The sequence below is a fragment of the Ovis aries genome, chromosome 20, assembly GCF_016772045.2.
Source record: "Ovis aries strain OAR_USU_Benz2616 breed Rambouillet chromosome 20, ARS-UI_Ramb_v3.0, whole genome shotgun sequence".
Taxonomy (NCBI): domain Eukaryota; kingdom Metazoa; phylum Chordata; class Mammalia; order Artiodactyla; family Bovidae; genus Ovis; species Ovis aries.
In genome coordinates this window covers 38,532,188-38,553,082 of record NC_056073.1, presented here as the reverse complement: position 1 = coordinate 38,553,082, position 20,895 = coordinate 38,532,188, and the positions used below count along the sequence as shown (strand labels likewise).

The following is a 20,895-nucleotide window of genomic DNA, read 5'->3' as shown; positions in this document are numbered from 1 at the left end:
TTCTGCATTGAAGGTGGATTCTTTATCTGCTGAGCAATCAGGGAAGCTCTGCTTTTTGGGCTTCCTAGATGGTGTGGTAGTAAAGAATCCACCTGCCAGTGCAGGAGATGCGAGAGATGTGGGTTCAATCCCTGTGTTAGGAAGATCCCCTGAAGAAGGAAATGGCAACCCACTCCAGTATTTTTGCTTGGAAATTCCCATGGGCAGAGGAGCCTGGTGGGCTACCATCCATGAGGTCACAAAGAGTTGGATATGACCGAGCAACTGAGCACACAAACCATACTTTGCATATACTAGAGAAACTCAGTAAAGAAACTGGACCTGGTGGTCCAGTGTTGAGGACAGGACAAAGGGCTTAGGTTTGCTCCCTGGGTGGGGAACTAAGATCGGCAAGCTGCTTGGTGGGCCAAAACAAGAAAAGAAACTTGGGTTGGACTGAGTTATTTTGTCAAGTAAAGACTTTAAGAAAAGTATCTTTCTGTGTCTGTAATTCTGATGTTTTATATAACCCTCCTATCTCCATGTCCTTGGCCATACCACGGCTGCCGTCATGACTGCTGCGCCAGTGCATTCTACTGGAAGTTATCATTTAGTCTGTGCTGTCCACAGGCTCTGTGTATGATTTTCTGATTTTCACAGAAACTGTGCATGACAGTTATCTGAGACCAAGCCTCAGAGAGGCTAGGAAACTCCCTCTAGATGAGACACCTAATATTCAGTGGAGCTAGGATTTGGATTCAGCATTGACAGATTCAAAAGTCTACACTTTTTTTCATGGTATGATGATTTACTCTATGGTAATGTAGTTTAACCAGGTGTTTCTGATTTCAAATAACTGAAATAAATTTGGGCTAGCTTTGACAGAAAGGAAAAAATTATTATAAGGACAAGGCGTGTCTTAAGGAACTCCAAAGATAGGAATGCAGCCGGCTTCTGGAAGAAACTGGAACTGAGAACTGGAGAATCATTTTCTTTCCCTGGCTCTTTTCTTACCTCCTCTCTTGCACACCTGCTTTATTGCTTCCTCTCTCGTTTGTTCTGATGTTCATATACATGATGGAATATGGCTACCATACAGAATCAGCCAAGCAGAGAGATGTCTGTCCCTAAATGCACATTCCACATTCCTGATAGAGAAAATCTGATTAACTCTGCTTCAGACATCCATCTGTTCTGGGCCCAATCAACTTTTAGCTAAAGGAGGCAGAATTACATCAAAAAATTCAAAGGTAATTAAAGAATTACCTTTGTTGGTAGGAATGAATGACTCTGGTCTTTTCTTACTCACATCGTTTGACTACAACTGATTCTGGGTACTCTAATTATTACACGGGAAAGTCTAAAGTTCCCCTTCAGCTTCGACCCATGATTATAGCTCTTTGAAGAGAAATTAGGACTAGAGTAGGCTTGGCCAGTATATTGTCATATCAGTGATCATCCTGTTTTGAGCTGCATCATCATTGTCCCCTAATCTTGTTCTTTACAGCTCAATTGGCTCTACACAGACAGACGCACGTGCACACACACACGTGTGCGCATGCACACACATACACACACATGCACACACACAAACACACATAGGAGTATGTTAACAGTTTCTGCACAGAAGAAACTACATGCCTCCTTGGAACTCAAGTTCTGCCTTAAGCTGCAATGGCAACAATTCCACTGACTCTTTGCCAGTGTAAAGTGAGTAGAACTATCTTCCAGCCTATTGTCTTTACTGTCTCTTTATGATAATGCTGAGTGTCCTTTCCCCTGTAGTCACTAATTATCAAGAAGTGAGTTCCATTTCTCTCACTGAGCACAGTGAGAAGAATAAATTCACCTGGGATTCTTAGGGCACCAAGGGTCACCGACTCTTTTCTCATTTGGAGCAGCTTCTAAGGAAGGAGGTCAAATCTCAGCACCCAGTTATCCATGTGTATACATTCTGTATAATCTTCTATAGCTGAAAAGAACAACTCAGGGGGAACCACTGATTGTTACATTTTTTTGGTAGGTGGCCCAGACTTAATGAATATTAAGTGTTCCAAAAGTTTCTTTGCAGATCAGTGGTTTAGAATTTGGAACTCACTTTACTACGGAAACCATATCACACTTGCTAGTTTCGATCTCTAGCCAAACTATACACTATCATTTGGTCTACAACACAGCTGAAATGGTTTCCTTGCCCTTCAAGTGAGAGTCTGGACTCTTCTGTGTCTAAAGCGCTGAAATCACTAGCTTTCTGAATACCAATTCCCCTGCATTTCTCTAGTTTGATTCTCTATGGACCTCCCTCTTTTTTTCTCACTCTAAAGAAGGAAGGGAGAAACCAAGGAGGTGTACAGGTGAACTATAGGTGTGGGCTTTAGGTACTGAAGGATGCCAGGGGTATTAGACGGCGCGAAAGGAAGGGGAGGGTGGAAATTAGTAAGTGTGGTGTCCTTTGTGACTCTCATGAGAAAGATCGAAAAGTTGAGGGGGACGGAGCAGTAGAAGAAGGATAACTGCACCATTTGATAAATAGGTGTTGTCCTTAGTCTGTGCCTGTGTGTAAAATATTTATTAACTATTTTTTTTGTCATATGCAGTTGAGCTGTTCTTTGTCTTCAGTTAGCCTACAGTAAATTAATAATGAATTTTACAGTATTCCCCATTGGTTTAGCTGAATTCCTGAACCCCCCTCCCTGGGATAAAGCAATGTGGTTGCACAGAAATCCAGCCAGGTAGCGGAAGGTATGGACGGGCCTCTAATGGCACAGCCGTGTTAGGTCAGCACTGTGTCTTCATGGCGCTCCTGCATACGTGGCTTTAACAGATGATTTCATTCTCTTTTTTGGCTTGGACCTAGCCAGCTTTACATTCTCAGCAAAACAGATGGACAACAAGGTGAAACAGGATCTCGTACTAAAATAGTCTTTTGAGTCATCCTCTTTTGACTGTTCACTCTTCCAGGAAACTTGCCCCTTCCTTCTTGCAGAAGGCTACTGCTGAGAAGTAACGCACTCCGTTTCTGAACTTTCTTTTCAGTGTACGTTTTCTATTTTTCTTCTTGGTCGAGGTGGAGCTTTTGCTAAGCTACAAGTATTGTCTAATTTGTTTTGGCATAACACCTGGATTTTTGCCCAAGGTAAAGATTTAAAAATAGAATTAAACATTTTATGTCAACCTTCCATTTTTGTCCTCGTTCCAAAAAAGATTCCAATTTGAGAACAAGGGGAGCTTGATTTCACATACAAGTTTATTTTGGGAAGCAAGGGTGCTCGACAAAGATCACTTGACAAGGTTATTAGGTTCTAGTCCTTGTTGTGACAGTAACTGCCTCTTGGACCCCAGGAGAGTCTGCTCAGTTTTCAGTGCTCAGTTTTCTCATCTGTAAAAGGGGAATGATCCCATTTCAGCCGAAAGGTGGTTGTGTGTATTCAATGAGAGGATATTTGTGAAGGCACTCAGAGGAAGTCACATTGCTATAGTAACCTAGGTTTTGATTAGTTCTTAGAGGTTAGAACTATCTTCCTCTATAATGAAATAGCTTATATTGTAGCAAGGATTCATTTGTTTAAAGATTTATTTGTTCTTAAACTAGGATATTGTGCTCAATGCCTTTTATTCAGTTCTTGCAGAAAAGAAGAAGTAATGTACACATCATTGTCATTTCATTTTTGTTTGGTTTTCTGTTCATTCATTTGAGATATAATTGACATATCACATTATATTGGTTGCAGGCATACAACATAATAATTAAAAAATTTTTTTTATTGGAGTATAGTTGACCATTTGATCTTTCTTGAATGCAGTGTGAAATCAAGGATAGCACGATTCAGGGCATGACGTGGCTCACAATGACTCTGCTTCTTTGGGGCATGTATTGCTACCATGTTTTCTGATAATAATCAGGCATAAGCTGATGTCAAAGGAACACCTGGAGCCACCTGAACTGTTAAACTGAAACAGTCAGCATGAACAGGCAGCCGGCCACCCAGGTCTACCGTGTTCTTTTGAGGATGATGGTATCTGATTTCTGCTTCCTCATTTCCATTTTGGTAGCTAGAGGTAAGTACTGCAGATGCTATGTTGTCTAAGATCCTATAGGAGTATGTATAAAAACTGCAGGTTAAAAAGTTTGGAAGTTTTTTCTTTAGAACTTAAGTAACAATGTCATTACACTGGTCACTCTGAAAAGTTTTGCCTCTGTTGATCAAAGAGCATACAGTTTTTTGGATTGATGATTCTCCAAACCGAGGAGTGTGTGTGTGTGCCTTAGGTCATGGAAAGGAAACAGATTCTTGACCAGGGCCCCCTAATCCCAATAGAATGGTCTAGGAGCCTTGCACCCACGTTCATACCATTTGTCTTGTTTCATTCTCATCCTGACAAGGAAAGGTGAGTGCGTCTCCCCTGCTTATCCCATTTCTCAGTTTGCTATGTTAACGTCTCACACGATGGAAGGGTTTCTTTATTCACTAATGCCTATCAGAGCAGTTATATATACCCTTTTATTGACATATAAACATACTATGTATAAAACAGATAACTAATGAGAACCTACTGTATAGCACAGGGAACTCTACTCAATGGTCTGTGGTCTGTGATGACCTGAATGAGAGGGAAACCTAAAAAAGGGTGGATATATGTTTATATACTAAGGGATGTAGCTCAGTGCTAGAGCGCATGCTTTGCATGATGAGGTCCCAGGTTTGATCCTCGGCATCTCCACATGGTTCTGTTTTGGCTTCCTTGGTGCCTCAGAGAGTAAAAAATCTGCCTGCAGTGCAGGAGACCTGGGTTCGATGCCTGGGTTGGAAAGATCCCCTGGAGAAGGGAATGGCTACCCACTCCAGTATTCTTGCCTGGAGAAGCCCATGGTCAGAGGAGCCTGGTGGGCTACAGTTCATGGGGTCGCAAAGAGTCAGACACAACTGAAGTGACTTAGCACGCACACATATAACGGATTCACTTTGCTGTACAATTGAAACTCACACAACATTGTAAAGCAACTGTACTCGAAATACTTTTGTTTTTAGATAAAATTTGAAAGTTTTAACATATCACTAATAAGCCTTTTTGAGTTTAAGAAAGCCCTGGATATTAACAACAATTAGGAGTAAAATTAGGGTTGACTTTCTATGATTATCTTTTGCTTTTATAATAGCTTGAATAAGTTTTGTAAGTGAGTCTTTTTCGGTTTATTAATCAAATGCCTCTGCTGGAGCAGTTTTCTGCCATCAACGAAGCTTATCTGTTGTCCATCTTTCTACATGTACTCACGCAATTTCTCTTCTCCAGCCTCCTCCCTGTTGGATTCTCACACTTCTGCCCACTCGGTTCCTCCCCTGCTACAGGGTGGGGCTCACACAGCTGCCTTCCTGGATCTGGCTGGCACTGCTCTCACTTGCATAGGTGTCTGTCTTTTCTTACACCACCTGAAGGCTTTTTTACCTTTGTAGTCCCGGCACTTAATAAATAACCTGGTCAATAATAGGAGCTTAATAAATATTTACTGAATAAAAGAATGAGTGTTATAGTAGGGTAAGATCCTCGTACTAAGGGAGGAAGACCAGAGAAGGCCATCTATCAAGATGTGGGAGAAGGTAGATAGAGGGAGGGGGGTCTCAGAAAAGGTACACCTTGGGTGACATTTTGGTAAATGAGGAGTTCTTCATCAGGTGAGAGAGGTGGGGAAGAATTGCCTGGGCTTGGGAAATTCCGTGTGCCTGAAAATAGCTTAGCATGGCTGGAATTTAGATGCAAAGTGAAATGGGCAGAAGATGAATCTAAAAGGGTAGATAGGTTGCATGTTACTTTGAACTTTGTGCCAATTTAAATTGTTTAGGTTATTAACCAGAATTACCTCTGTGATCCACTGGGTCAATCGGTTAATACCAGCTGGGATTAGATCTCGTGAGGTCATTTGATTAGATGACTTATTATTTAATTAATTTTTTGCACAACAATTATTTGAAGGTAAATGGATGGGCATATTTGTCCGTGTTTAAGACAAAAGTTTGCTGGAATCATAAACTGAAATCTTAGAAGTTTTAGGGGACTCTTCTCAACTTAGAGGTAAAAATATTGGAGTCTTTAACTCTAAATGGACTGTGTCATGAGAGAACTTTATAGCTGAATTTATGTTTTAATGAGCCTTTCCTTTATATCCATTACCAATCATTTAAAAATGCAGGTACATATGATTATTTTCTGCAATAAGATTATTTTCTATAGTGATGACTTTTGTGAAGGTTCAAAGAGATAGTGTATGCAAAATGCTTAGTACAAGTACCTTGCCTGGTATACAGTAGATGCTCAATAATATAATCTGTTCCTTCTTCAAACACACCAGGCCTGAGGGAGATTTCACTTTACCTTTATGAACTTTCAGGAGAAACTTTTAATACAACAGCCTGCCTGCAAGTGTATCTTTGCTGAAATATCAGCTGGTTCTTTTGTAAAAGTTTGGAATTTCCTTGGTGTTTTTAAACAAGATTTCCTCTCTTAAATGTGCTCATTGTTTGTGTCTTAGATCGCCAAGATTTGATTTGAGTACAGAGTCTTCAAAGCGTTGGTGGGACTAAATATTTTAGCAGATGCTTGCATTTGAAATACTTCTAACCCCTTTCATGTCCAGGTTTGAGTGAATCACACTGAGGCACTCTTGACGTGCAAGACAAATGTGTTTCTCTTGGATTTGAAGGACGGAGGGTTTGCTTTATGCTTATGAATGTTTACTAATGCAGAGGAGAAATTGAGATGCCAGGCTGGAAAAATAAAAACTTGAATGAGGTGCTTGCTGGGCATCATTCAGGAGTATTGTATGTCTTCGTGTGTGTTTTTTTTTTTTTTTTTCAAATTAAATTCCAAGCTGGTACAATCCATCTGTCTGTTAAAAATAATTAGTTGCCTTGTTTTCTACTTAGAGATGTAACAGTTCCAGATTTGCAAGTGAGAATTCTTTTGCAGCATGAGCCATTGTCTGAGGGTTAGATTTTAGGTGAGCAGCGCAGGTTACCTAGTCACATCACCAAGTAAGTCCTCTTTCAGGGAGCATTTCTTTGGAGACGTGCAATTTTCCAAATGCCAATGACTAGAAATAGAATTACTAAATTGGCCTAAAACAAAGTAAAACTATAACAAATATCAAAAGTAGAGTTTTTTTTAGATCACATTCCTTAATCATAAGCCATTTAGATTAGAAATTAATAATAAAAATATGACACCCCCCCCCAAACCACTGGGAAACTAAGAAACTCTCCCAAATAAACCTTTGATAAAAGAATAAAGAGAAAGCAATAAAAAAATTGCACATATCCAAACTTTTAGGGCATAGCATATACATAAAACTTTACTCAAAGGAAAACTTATTAAAGAACTGATAAAGTTTTAAAAGTTGGAATTAATGTAATGAAGAAAAAATAGAGAAAGAGGCTAAATAAGATTTTAAAACCTGGAAAAAATATACATAGGAATGAGGAAACAGACACAACCACATAAAGCAGGGAAGTTGGAGAAATTATGAGAATTATACATGAAGACTATGCACGAAACTCTCTAGAAAAAAATGAAAATATTGAAGAAATGGACATGTTTATAAGTAAAACATAAAAGATCAGTGTTGACTTACGTAGAAATTTTAAACAGATAATTACTATAGAATTTCCAGTTTGTGCTGGTTGTTGTTTCCCATTTGGCATTGGTTCTGGACTTTAAGGAAATATTATTTTTAAATGCACTAAAATAAGATGAGAGGATGAGATGGTTCGATAGCATCACCAACTCCGTGGACATGAACTTGAACAAACTCCAGGAGATAGAGGACAGAGAAGTCTGATGTTTTTCAGTCCGTGGGGTTTCAAAGTGTTGGACTGACTTAGCGACTGAACAACAACAAAATAAAACGAGGTAGAAGTCTCCCACCTTGTAACTTCAGGATTTACTGTGATCTCCTCGCATAGTGTGTGAGATGTATGTCTTGAAAAGAGTGTTTGCACTTTAACACATGTTTAAATGTGAAAGATGGTGCATATAACCCTGTCTTCCCCACCAATTCTCTCCAAATCCAAGTTAACTTATGCCTCTCTCTGGAGAACAGTGTTCAGAGCACTCACTAAGAAAATGAAAAACGTTCCAGCGTTGGTGGCTGGAGACAACTCTCAGTCCAGTCTTCAGGGCGTGGGAGGAGAACTTGGTGCTGCTCACCCTGTCAGCTCCTTCATGGACCGCTTGTGCCAAGACCCCCACTGTGGCCTCTGAAAAGCATGAAGCTGCCAGGCTGACTGCTGGTGAGGTGGGTGGCAAGTGTAGAAAGCTTGACTGCTCCTGATAGGGTCGTTTTGTCACTTTTGTAGGGTGCAAATCTATACCTATTTGTTTTATTGTTGAAAACGTTACCATTTATTGTGGGATAGTCCCCTTTGGCAGAAAATGAGCTAAAGGAATGCAAAGTTTAATGAAAAATTAAGTAGCACATTTGTTTCCTTTATTTTTTTCAATTTATTATTACTTATAAACTTTAAAATTTATATTGGAGCATAGCCAATTAATAATGTTCTGATAGTTTCAAGTGCACAGCAAAGCAACTCAGTCATACATATACATGTATCCATTCTCTCCCAAACTCCCCTCTCATCCAGGCTGCCATATAACTATGAGCAGAGTTCCCTGTGCTATATAACAGGTTCTTGTTGGTTATCCATTTAAAATATAGCAGAGTGTACATATCTTTCCCAAAGTCTCTAATATCCTTTGCCCTGCTCCTTTGCCCCAGTAACCATAAGTTTGTTCTCTAAATCTGTGAGTCTGTTTCTCCTTTGTAAATAGATTTATATCATACAAAATTCATTTGTATGACATGTTTAGATTCCACCACATATAAATGGTATCATATGATATTTGTCTTTCTCTGTCTGACTGACTTTAGTGTGATAATCCCTAGGTCCATCCATGTTGCTGCAAATGGCATGCTTTCATTCTTTTTTTATGGTTGAGTAATATTCCACTGGATATATGTACCATATCCTCTTTATCCATTCATCTGTCCCTGAACATTTAGGCTGCTTCTGTGTCTTCACTATTGCAAACAGTGTTGCAGTGAACACTGGGGTATACATATCTTTTTGAATTGTGATTATCTCTGGATATATGCCTAGGAGTGGGATTGCTGGATGATATGGTAGTTCTGTTTTTAGTTTTTAAGGTACTTCCATATTATTCGCCCTAGTGGTTGTACCAGTTTACATTCCTACTAACACTGTAGGAGGGTTCCCTTTTCTCCACACCCTCTCTAGCATGTACTATTTGTATACTTTTTGATGATGGTCATTCTAGTCAGATTTTTTATTGCAGCCCAGCTGGTTTTGAGATGCTCTTGTATGTATGAAATAATAGAACCAAAATGACATGTCTCCAACTTTTTGAAAACTTCTGTTATCAAGGCAGACATAACTGGGTAATCAGTTCTGGGTCATATTTTGACTTTCCATTTATCAATAGTTTGACCACCATGTCACCCTGAACGAATCTCTGGCATAGTTTTTTTTTTTTTCATATTTTGTAATGTTCTTAGCCTTATTTCATATTGTGTCTTATTCTTAGTTCTTACATTCAGTACTGTCAATAAATGTTGAAAGATGAGCCCTGTTAGATCCAGCAGAAAAATGTGAATGAAATGGTAGGCCTTTGGAAATGACAGGTAACCAAACTGTCAGTGGCAGAATACCATGACCTTTGCATTAAATTTTTCTCATGGAGAGAGAATGACACCTCTTGCAGAAGTTGGTTTCCCAATACTTGTGTTCTTTCATCTGATTTATTAAAACAAAACAAATTATTAACAAAATTTTTAAAAAGTTTTAATCTAGGCATATACCCTGAGGAAACCAAAACTGAAAAAGACATGTATCCCATTGTTCATTGCAGCACTATTTACAATAGCTAGAACCTAGATGTCCATCGACAGATGAATGGATAAAGAAGTAGTGATACATATCCACAATGGAATATTACTCAGCCATAAAAGGAACACCTTTGAGTCAGTTCTGATGAGGTGGATGAACCTAGAACCTATTATACAGAGTGAAGTGAGTCAGAAAGAGAAAGATAAATACCGTATTCTAATGTGTACATACAGAATCTAGAAAAATGGTACTGAAGAATCTATTTACAGCAGCAGTGGAGAAACAGACATAGAGGATAGATTTTTCGACATGGGGATAGGGGAGGAGAGGGTGAGATGTTTGGAAAGAGTAACGTGAAAACTTATATTACCAAATGTAAAATAGGTAGCCAACAGGAATTTGCTGCATGCTTCAGGAAACTCAGGAGGGGCTCTTTCTCAATCTAGAGGGGTGGGATGGGGTGGGAGATGGGAGGGAGGTTCAAAAGGGAGGGGATATATGTATACCTATAGTTGATTCATCTTGAGGTTTGACAGGAAACAACAAAATTCTGTAAAACAATTATCCTTCAATAAAAAAAGAAAAAGAAAAAAGTTTTAATGCAGCATGTAATCAGGATGTCAAGACTAAGGTGGCTGTTACTAACAGAGTAAAGTAGGTGAAAAGAGTAATTTCAGTAGCATCAGAATGAATCTAATTTTTCTTTAATTAATTTTCTAAAAAGAAAATCCATTTGTTGATTTCTGTATTATATAGGATTAGTGTGTGTTTTATGTATATATATATAATGTTACATATTACATATTATATAATATGTTTTATATTATACAAGTATCTTATACATATCTAGTAATCTAATACGTATATTTCTATATTTGTATTTTTTGGCTAAGTATGCTTTAGATTTATTTTGGTCTTGCTTTTACATGACTTTAGGTATGTTACAAGTTAATACAATGCCTACAGTTTGGATTAGTTACCACTAATGTCAAGATTTTGTTTGCCTGGGGTCACAAGGAGTCAGACATGACCTAGCAACTGAACAACAACAGCAACATAGGAAAGTCTGTAATTCAGATTAGGAAATTCTCTATTGTGGTGAAGGTCAACATGACTACGGACTCTGGTGAACAATTTATAGTGTTATGTTTATCGTTGCTCAGAAAGATAAAAAGTATTTTTGTAGATTGCAGTGACTGGATTTTACTTCTCAGTCTGAGATATCACAAGTTACATCTACTTTTGTAGTCTAAAAGAAGCAGTTCCTTCTTAGGTTTATATGAGGACTCTTCTTTTATCTACCTTATAAATACTGGTGTTTCTATGGGTTCTCTTTTTGAATTTTTTCTTCTCTCCTTCCTTCTAAGATTAATAACACTTAACAACACTGAGTGCGTTCCTGCTGTGTATCAGGGCAGGGCCATGCTGTACAGCTGAGCAGGTTGTATACCGCACAGTTCCAGGAAGTGACATTCACTACCCCACCTTCAAGACTCATATAATGCCATCAGACACTGTGCTAGCTACTTTACAAACCTCTCACTGAGCCTCACCACCACCTGTGAGATGAGTATCATCATTCCTCTCTTATGCAGGAACAAACTGAGTTTTGAATATGTTAAATAACTTGTTTGAGGGCTTCCCTGATAGCTCAGTTGGTAAAGAATCCACCTGCAATGCAGGAAACCCTAGTTTGATTCCTGGGTCGGGAAGATTGCTGGAGAAGGGATAGGCTATGCATTCCAGTATTCTTGGGCTTCCCTTGTGTGGCTCAGCTGGTAAAGAATCTGCCTGCAATGCGAAAACCTGGGTTGGGAAGATCCCCTGGAGAAGAGAGAGGCTATCCACTTCCAGGATTCTGGCCTGGAGAATTCCACGGACAGTATAGTCCATGGGGTCACAAAGAGTCGGACACGACAGAGTTTTGAATATGTTAAATAGCTTGTTTAAGGTTATGTAATAACGAGTGGGCGATAGTTTGTGTATGTGTGGAAAGTCCCTTTGTCGCTCTACAGCATGCTACCTTTTGTGGGTGATCTCAGCTCTTGTTAATCTCATCCGTGGTCACCACCTAACTGATGGGAATTCCTAAAAGACCCTCCACTCTGGATCTCTGTTGATGGCTTACTGGACAAGTCTTCCATATGTCCTAGAGACTCCTCAGATTCTACAGGTTTTAAATCATTTTCCTTAATGATGGCTTAGGGAAAGCCATCCTTTACGGCTGCTTTATTCTTACTCTCAGTTAGTGGTGCCAGCAGCCTGGGCTCTTCCTTCTCCCTCATCCCCTACATCCAATCAGGGATCAGGCCCCATTCAGTTCTGCTTCTGAGATCTCCCTCCATTTGTTCTTTCTTTACCATGCCGTTTGCCACTGCATTAGTTCAAACCCTCACTCTGATTCGGCCCTCATCTGCTCTGAGTTATGAAAAGCATCACCTGAAGTCTGACAACTGTAAGCATTTATACTGGCTCATGCCTCTGACTGGTTCACCTTTTCCCACCTTCTCCACTTGGCTACTTGAAGTATCAGCTTTAATTCATGTTCTCAGGGAAATCTCCCTCGATTCTTTTCACCAACCCCTTTCCTTTAGTTCATTTCTTTGCTGTGCTTCCAAAGCACATCGTATTTAAGTCTCTCATATCACGTACATACACACCGTAGTACCCTGATAATTGATTTGCTTGTCTGACTCTTGAAAGCTTGAAAGCTCTTTGAGGACAGGGCCCATGTCCAATTTATGTCAGTCCTCCTAGCATCTAGCAGCTTGTCTGGGAGGAGATCAATTCATGCTTGAGAGGCTAGGGCACACTGTGGATTCATGAGGCAGTTCTGAAAGAGTTTTGATTACTGTAACTTTGTCATAGAGTTTGGAATCAGGAGATGTGATTTCCCCAGCTTTGTTCTTTCACAAAATTGCTTTGGCTCTCTGGGGTCTTTTGTAGTCTCATACAAATTTTGGGATTGTTTGTCCTATTTCTATGGAAAAATGCCATTGAAATTTTGATAGGATTGCATTGAATTTGTAGACTGCTTTGTGTAGGATAGACATCCTAACAATATTAATTCTTCCAGTCCATGAGCATGGAATGTCTTTCTACTTATTTTTGTCTTCTTCAATTTCTTTTATCAGTGTCTGTGGTTTCAGTATATAGATCTTCACCTCCTTGGTTCCATTTGTTCTTAAATATTTTATTCCAGATCTGAAAGAATTGTTCACATAATACTATAGTGTTCTACATGTTCATTTAGTCCTATTAAAAGTTGAATGCAGATTTTATAAACTTGAAAATAATCAATGCTGATATTATTTAATTACACAATATATTTTTTCTTCCCATCTGCCACTTGCAGCAGCAGATAGCATGATTATTGCTTAACCCGTGTTTTCATTCATATTAGCAGCAGCTTCATCCATTATCCTGTTGACAAGAGATTATAGCTTAATTGCATGGAAAAAGTGGACTGTGTGTTGAACTTTGGTTTAAGGCACCAAAGTTTTGTACTGGCATTGATGAATAAAGTAACCTCTTAAAGGGTGTTTTGTTTATCTTTCCTGATTCCTGCCCATCAATAATGTTCACTACACCAAGAAAATACCTTGACATTGATTATCTCAGAACCTATGTTAGGCGGATCTGAAAGAGTTTTGATTACTATAACTTTGTAATATAGTTTGAAATCAGGAGATGTGATTTCCTCCAGCTTAGCTCTTTCACAAAATTGCTTTGGCTATCTGGGGTCTGCTAAAGCATTTACACTGGTAAATGCTAAATTTTAAGTTAGACACCTGTGGGGCAGTTTTCATTAACAAATACCTTTTTCATCTAACACAGATTTAGGTCTCATTCCAGCTCTGCCCATACCTGGTTGAAGTCGACCACTTAAATCTCCCTGGACATTAGTTTCCTCATCTTTAAAGCTAAATGCCTGGACTAAACTAGTTAGGACTTTTCAAGCTCAAATATCCTTCAGTTCTATTTTTTGGGACCCTGTTGTATGTTCTCTTACCATCTTATCTCCCTTGTCCTCCTTCCCTTCCTTCCCCCCTAGAAGATTGGTCCTCCTCCTAACTGAGCACACACACATACCCCTACAAGTAATAGTACTTGAAAATAATTTCCAACAATATTGGTCATAACCTGTCATTTAGAACTCTGATAATGGTTTAAGTGGAAGTCCATGAAAAGAGATGTTTATCAACCTCGAAAACCTATTTTTATTAAAAAAAAATGTGCTTTTGTGAAACTAGCTTTTTCAAATGAATTATCCTTTAAATCTAAAGTTTTCTATTACATACTGTACTGTACTGGGTTGAATAGTATCCCCTAAAATTCTTACCATTACCTAAGAATGTGACTTTGTTTGAAAATAGGGTCTTGTAATCAAATGAAGATGAGGTCATACTGGATTACGACAGGCCCTAGATCCCATAACCAGTGTCTTTATAGGAAAAAATATAGGAGAGATGTGGACAAAGAGACATGCAAGGGAAAAAGCCATGTGATGATGGAGGCATCGGTTAACTGATGCAGCCACAAGCTTAAGAAGACCAAAGACTGCTAGCAACCATCAGAGGCTAGGAGAAAGCACAGAGGTTTTCCCTCACAGCCACCAGAAGCAACCAATCCTGCTGACACCCTGACTTTGGACTTCTGGGCTCAAGAACTGTAGGAGAATGATTTTCCGTCGTTTTCAGTCACTCGAACAAAAACAAAACTGGTCCTCCTGTCTGTCCTGCCATCATACACAGAGATACACTGTGTTCTTCCGCACTTGGCTTTGACCTCAAGGTTTTCTTCAACATGGAGAGAGCCCAGAGGCAGTTCGCTTGTGTCCTTTGGCACCGTGCCGACTGCTGATCCTTCACTGGCAGGCTCAGTATTCCTTCCACAAAGGGCTGCGAGTCCCTTCCTTTTAGGAAGCACATTCCGACTGTGGTTGCAAAAGTCGAGTGAGGGTGCCGAGTGAGCACAGAAAGGTTCCCGCGTCTGGGGAGGGACATTTCTAAACTGCGACGCTGGAAGTTCGACAGAGTTGGGACTGTGATGGTGACCCCTGGGGGTGTGGGGAGTGAGTCGGTAGGTAACCTGTTAAAGACGTCGCACAAACTAAGTGTCTGAGGTTTTGGAGTGAAGAAGACCTCATAAGACCTCCCCCCCCCCCCCCACCACCCCCGCAGCTTCTGGATTACTCTGTTACATTGCCTTTAGCTGGAGTACTTACCTGTTAGGTTACTAAGCAGTCCCTACGTAATTTGTTGGCAAAGCACTTCCGGCAAAATCAGTTTTTTCCCTAAAAGTGTGCCTGTGTTATAGGAGGTCCATGAAGACTGTCCTGATTTGATTTGCCTGCGTTCTAATTTTATCATTAGATTCTAAAGGACAAATCAGGTACACGATGTTTTTAGATGAGACGTGCATGGGGACTGGCTCTACAGAAGCAAGTGTTCCGAAAGGGTGGGAAGGAGGGCTGGGAGGGAAGGGAAAGACAGGTGTCCCGGGAGGACGCGTGCAGAGGAGAAGCAGCAAGTTCTGAAGCCAGTTAGGTGAAGAAGTGTCCCGGTCTGGGAGGAAGGAAGGATACCAGGGGCTGATGATGCTGGCTGTCTGCAGCGGGCGTCCCAGGAGGACGAGAGGTCTTGTTAAGCGGAGCGAGCGCAGGAGGGCCGGACTGCTGGGGCGCGCGGGCCGCCGGGTTCAGACAGGGTTAAGACCATCACCTGCAGCTGAAGTGCGACCCAGATGGGGAAGTAGGAAGTGCGCGCTTGAGCTTCCTGTATAAATAAACGCACGGCTCCTGTCGCTGCTGCTGCTGCTGGCGGTGCTGCGTCCCGCGCTCTGCGAGGTTTCCCGGGCAGCGCAGCTGCGCCCCGAGGCAGGAGGCGGTTCGAGGGACTCCTCCTCCCTCTCCGGCCGGATCGGTCTGGGAGCCCGAGCCCTGTTGCAATCCTGCAGAGCGCAAAGCTGTCAGCCGCAGAGCAGGGCGGAAGACGGAGGGCATGGAACAGCCGTTCCTCCCCGGGGTGCGAGCGGCCCCGGCTGGTGGAGTGCGCGAGGCAGGCTGCTGAGAAGCCCGGCGGCGGCCGGGAGGAACGGAGCTCTCCGGCCAGGTAGGTTTAGGCAGCTTTTTAAGTGCTGCAGGCATTGCAAGACAGCGGTGGGGTTGGACTAAGAAAAGAAAAAGGGACGGGAGACTCACTCGGATATCTGGGTTGTTTAGCTTTATTTTCTGCCTCTCGTGCTGAAACCGTGCGGAATCGGATTCATTCTGAACGCCTGAAACACCTGTGAACTTTACAAAAATAGCTCTCCGTTTACAGGCAAAAAGGAAGGAGCTTAATTTATTGTAAAACTAGTCTCTGCAGAATGTATTGTAAAATTCAAGATTAGAGCAGACCTCCCAGTGTCTTCAGCTGGAGACCAGAGTAGGCAGAATCTCGGATACTTATCTTCTGCTGTTTGGGAATGCATGCCAGTAGGTTGACATACCTACATATGGATAAGATGTTATCCGTGGGATCTTGGTCATACATTCTGCTGATTATTTTGTTGTGTAATTGCGGGTAAAACAGGGTGAAACTTTGATCTTCCACTGCTGTTCTCAAGCTGAAGTTAAAATGAAACTGATCCCTCTATCAGTGGAGAAAAGATATCTTTAGCTGACCCCTTCCAGGGTACCTTTTGTTTTTCTTACAAGGAGTTTCAGAGATTCTGTTGTCAGTCTACTCTTGAATGTACTTCTCACATTTAGATTTCTCAGAAATGATTTCCCCTTTCTGGCAATATGTTCTCTCTTCATGCTTGCACAACAGTCTCACTTTTTTCATACTTTCTGTTGCATGTATCATATCAAAATATTAGCTGAGGCTGGCAGTAAGGCTAGCAGTGTTCTTCTGATTTGGCATTTCTGGAGGTTTATTTGAATGTTGCCAGGTATGAATTAAAGAACAATGTATCTAACATTTCTGAAGCAGCCAATTGGGGGTGTCTAGGCCCCGAAGCAAAATAAATGAACCTTGCCATGACTCAGTTTTTAGGGCGCGGATAAAGAGGCAAAAGGAACCCAAGCCAGTCTTCAGTGAGTTGCTGGCTAAAGTATCGGACTACTGCAGCTTTCACTGAGATGAGCCTCTTGGCCCCCAGTCCCTTTTACATCTAACCCCTCTGTTGGTCCCTCCTTCTCCTTCCTCTGTCCTCCCTTTTTAGCCCGAGTCCTTTTCATGGGTAGCAGTCCCTTAGGTATTTCTGAAGATATCTTGAGCAGGAGAGAGAAGGAGAAAAAAAAATATCTATAGCCATCCACAAGGCCACGTGGAGAGAATTGTATTAGGAAATCCAAGGCCACGTTTTCATAAAACTCCTGCCTTCCTTTTGCATGCCTGTGACTGGGATTTTATTCTTTGTGATGGGCATAAAGTTAGAAAAGTGGGAAAGAAAATAAATTGTTCCAAAAGGAGCCTCTGACTAATTGGAACTGTCTTGATGAGTAAACAAATTCAAGGTATAGAAAGTGTAAAAAGATGTCCTGTAGCAGAATTGAATTGCTGGGCTTTTATAAATTTAAAACAAACAGAAAAAAAAAAAAGTCCCTCAACCAACCCCCTCCCTGCCTCCCCCCAAACCAATCACCCCAGATAACTTGCTTCTACAGTACTGTGCTGGACATGAGGTTTGAGTGTGGTCAAACACTGTCCATTTACCCAGAGTTTTACAAATATTTACAATCATCTATGCCAAATATCTTTGTGCTGAGCCCCAAAGAACATTCTCAGCATTCAAAAGCCCCATTCTCATGAATGGTTTCAGTTCATTGGCAATTTAAAGGCATCCAGGCTTCCAAACTAGGTCAGCTTAAGAGATGTCTTTTTTTAAACATAATAATTAGTTTTTGGGTCTTCCAGATTATGATCCAGGTTTTCAGAGCCAAACCCTGCAGCAGAGAGGAAAGTATCCTCTATCAGGAAGAAAAAAAGCTTATTTTAGCTGTATAGTAAGACCATCAACGTTTCTGCAAGCTGTCTTTTGTCTTCCGTAATACAAATACTTTTAATCTGATAAATTTATATTTATATTTAAATTTTCCTTTTTGAGACCCGTGTTCGATCCCTGGGTCAGGAAGATCCCCTGGAGAAGGGAATGGCAACTCATTCCAGTATAATTGCCCGGGGAATTCCATGGACAGAGAAGCCTGGTGGGCTACAGTCTACGGGGTCACAAAGAGTCAGACCCCACTGAGCCACTAACACACTTCCAGGAACATTGTTAAGGACACCAGACTCATTCCTCTGTACTGTGTCTTTTACTAGTCTCGGCTTCTGCCTGTCTCCTGGATTGACTTATGATTCTACTTTCTTGTTGAGTGAAGTTCTTAGTGTTTGGAATCTCTAGTTTGAGGTAGAGGTCAGGAGTCATGCGGAACCCAGATGTTGCTAGAGGAACAAAGTCCAGACAGTTTGGGGACTAAACCTACTTTGTGCAGCTGATTGCTTTGGAGATGGGAACTAGGTCAAGCTGAGCTTGGGGAGTGGGTATCGGTAGCCACTGCTCCTGAGTACTGAGACTCTTTTTCAGGGATGCCTGTCTTGGCTTACTGAAGCACCTTTGATACAACAGATTGTCAGTATTTTTCAGCTTTTGAATTGCTGGAAGTGACTACAGATGAGAATCAGGCTCTGAATATATTCTCTCCTCCACGTACATTAGATAAGTTATCTTCTGTGGTGTTGAGGGACTGGAGGCTGAGGACATAAAGACGCATATGATGTAGCCTCTGTCCTGAAGGAATTTGCATAGGCTTGGGAGTGACTTTGGACCAGAATGGTAATTTTTAATTCATGTTGTTTTACCTGAGAGTGAAAAATACTTTGAATTTTGTCATCTCAATTATGTCTTTTCTTTTTGATGTTTCCCTGATGTCACCTGAGTGTTAAGTAATTTGAAGAGGCATAGGCCCACCTAAGTTAATTTATTTAATTATTTTAAGTTTTAATTTGTTTTGTCACCTTTAGGCCTCTGTGGGAGGTCTTGTACTAATGTTTTGTTTCTGTTATCATTGGAAATTATTATTTACTTGGTCTATGAGTACTTCTAAACCTAATGTATTGTGCTACAGTAGTTATTAAAAAATGGGAAGGTGTAAAAGAGAGTGAAAGTGGTTAATACTTTTGCAGCATGAAGTGAGAAAATTCTCATCCGTGACTGAATCCCTTCCTGAGATTGAAAGCACAATGGTCTAAGTAAAATACACTTCTCTTATTCATAGCTGGGGATATTTCTAATTGTATGGCTTGTGGTGTCAAAGAACATGCTTCGAAAGCTGTGTCTCATTGGTTTCTCATTCCTCTGCAATCACGAGTTTGCGTCTCAGACCTTCAGTCAGCTCATTCTTTGTTTTTCTTGGGAAGGTAGAACAAGACCATCTCATTTCTTTTTTTGTTGGACTTGTGGCTGAAGCTGTAAACCCTGAGGATGCTTATATGAAACTTTCTGATGACAACCTTCTCAACTAGTTTACTGTTAATAAGTGGGGACTGTGTTTAATGACCTTTACATCCACATTCCATGTGTGGAATTCGATTCTTTGTGGGTTGACCTTATTTCCTGCACTTTGTATTTTCCTGTATTTTATTCCTTGAGAAATTGATTTGGCAGAGACGTACAAAAATACATATCCCTGCACCTCACTTAGTGTGAGATGGAAGAGTTCTTTCCCCAAACTGGTTTTAAATTTGTATCTATAAAATGTCTCTATAAAACTTTTAAGTTTCATAGGAGAGGGTAATATTTATACAAACTTTTATGCATTTGAAGAAAACATTTTGGTTTAGATATTCATTCTTTAGTAACTGGAGTTTCCTGGTAATGTCATGACCCAGGAAATCAGCCGGTCTCTTGCTCCATGGGGCTTTCTGAAATAACACTTCTCCTTGATCTGTTAATTACATCACTGTCTGACCTGCCTGTAAGTGGCATTCCTTCCTGCTTCTGAGCTTTGTTGTTATACCAAACAGGGGGAAGAAAATTATTCAGCAGGGCTGTGTGAATAATTGTGGGAGGCCAGGGAACCACTGATTAAAAAAGAGGTGGGCAGGGCACAGTGGTGGGGTTGGGGAGGGACCTGTGATGATGAATGTAAAATTACAATGTTAAAAATGTCATTGAGTTGTTATTCTCATCTTCACTTCTACCTTCTTTGAAAGTTTTGTTAGGAAATCTGGGAATGGATTCCCGCCTCTTGGGCCTTACCTTATAGTGGTGATGAGAACAGAGAAAGAAGGCAAGAAAAAAATAAATTTGCTTTTCAGAAGGGTAGGCATTTTGCAGATGTTAAAACTTGACCTCCCAGATGTCCTGTACTCCATAAGGTTCAGAGTAAGCTTATCACAATATCATGTACTTTGTTGGTCATCACTTATATCTCTTTCCATATAGTTTTCCTATATATCATGCATGTAGCAAAATGTAAAAATTAGGTCTGATTACTGTCACCTTAAAAAAATGGTAACTGAGGTAATGGAAGTGTTAACCAGCTTTCCTGTGGTAATCATCTTGCGAAAGATATCTATAGCAGATCATTGGGTTTTATACCTTAAAGTTACACAATTTTTTTCTTAATGATATCTCAATACAGTTAGGAAAATAGATCTTATTAAAATAATGTACCTCATTTGTTACATAATTTCAGATAGCAAAGAGACTACATAGAAAACAGTTTTTGATAATATTTAAGGTTTCCTTCCTAAGGATGTATCTGTCCTTTTCATCCACAAAAAAATGAGTAGAGATATATTTGTATATCAGTTCCATTTTTAGAGAAAAATCAGGTCTCCAAGTTCGAGTTATCATCTTATTACCATCCTGGAACTGGTTGAGATGAAGATGTTAAAACTGAAGCATTTTAAACTGAATATTTTTTCTTGATTTCCCCTGAAGGATGCTGTGAAATGGTAGGGGAAGAAAGCAGAAGTTCCCTTTCCTATCGCAGTGATAAACTGTTTTGCAACAATGCCACCACCTC

The 20,895-nt window shown here is 40.3% G+C and overlaps 1 protein-coding gene and 1 long non-coding RNA gene across 7 annotated transcripts in view; one reads left to right on the top strand and one right to left on the bottom strand.

Annotated features, from left to right (window-relative positions):
• The window catches only part of RNF144B (ring finger protein 144B), a 149,992-nt gene that overhangs the window by 57,212 nt on the left and 71,885 nt on the right, over positions 1-20,895 (top strand). For 2 of the 6 annotated variants that reach the window (XM_060403470.1, XM_060403469.1), the window contains exon 2: positions 8,072-8,266. The exons of 1 other annotated variant lie outside the window; for it this stretch is intronic. Coding sequence is in view for 1 of the 5 variants with exons in the window: in XM_060403471.1 (XP_060259454.1) it covers positions 18,696-18,698 (3 nt within the window). In the remaining 4 variants the exon portion in view is untranslated. Of the gene's footprint in view, positions 1-8,071; positions 8,267-15,181; positions 15,270-15,831; positions 15,989-16,334; positions 18,699-20,895 lie in introns of those variants that run through there. 3 more of the 6 variants (XM_060403468.1, XM_004019116.6, XM_060403471.1) reach the window with 3 other exon arrangements.
• LOC132658272 (uncharacterized) lies at positions 9,806-16,350 on the bottom strand. Its single transcript, XR_009597656.1, has 2 exons — positions 15,103-16,350; positions 9,806-14,966 (listed from the first exon to the last, which is right to left on the bottom strand). It is a non-coding gene; the product is annotated as an uncharacterized LOC132658272 (long non-coding RNA).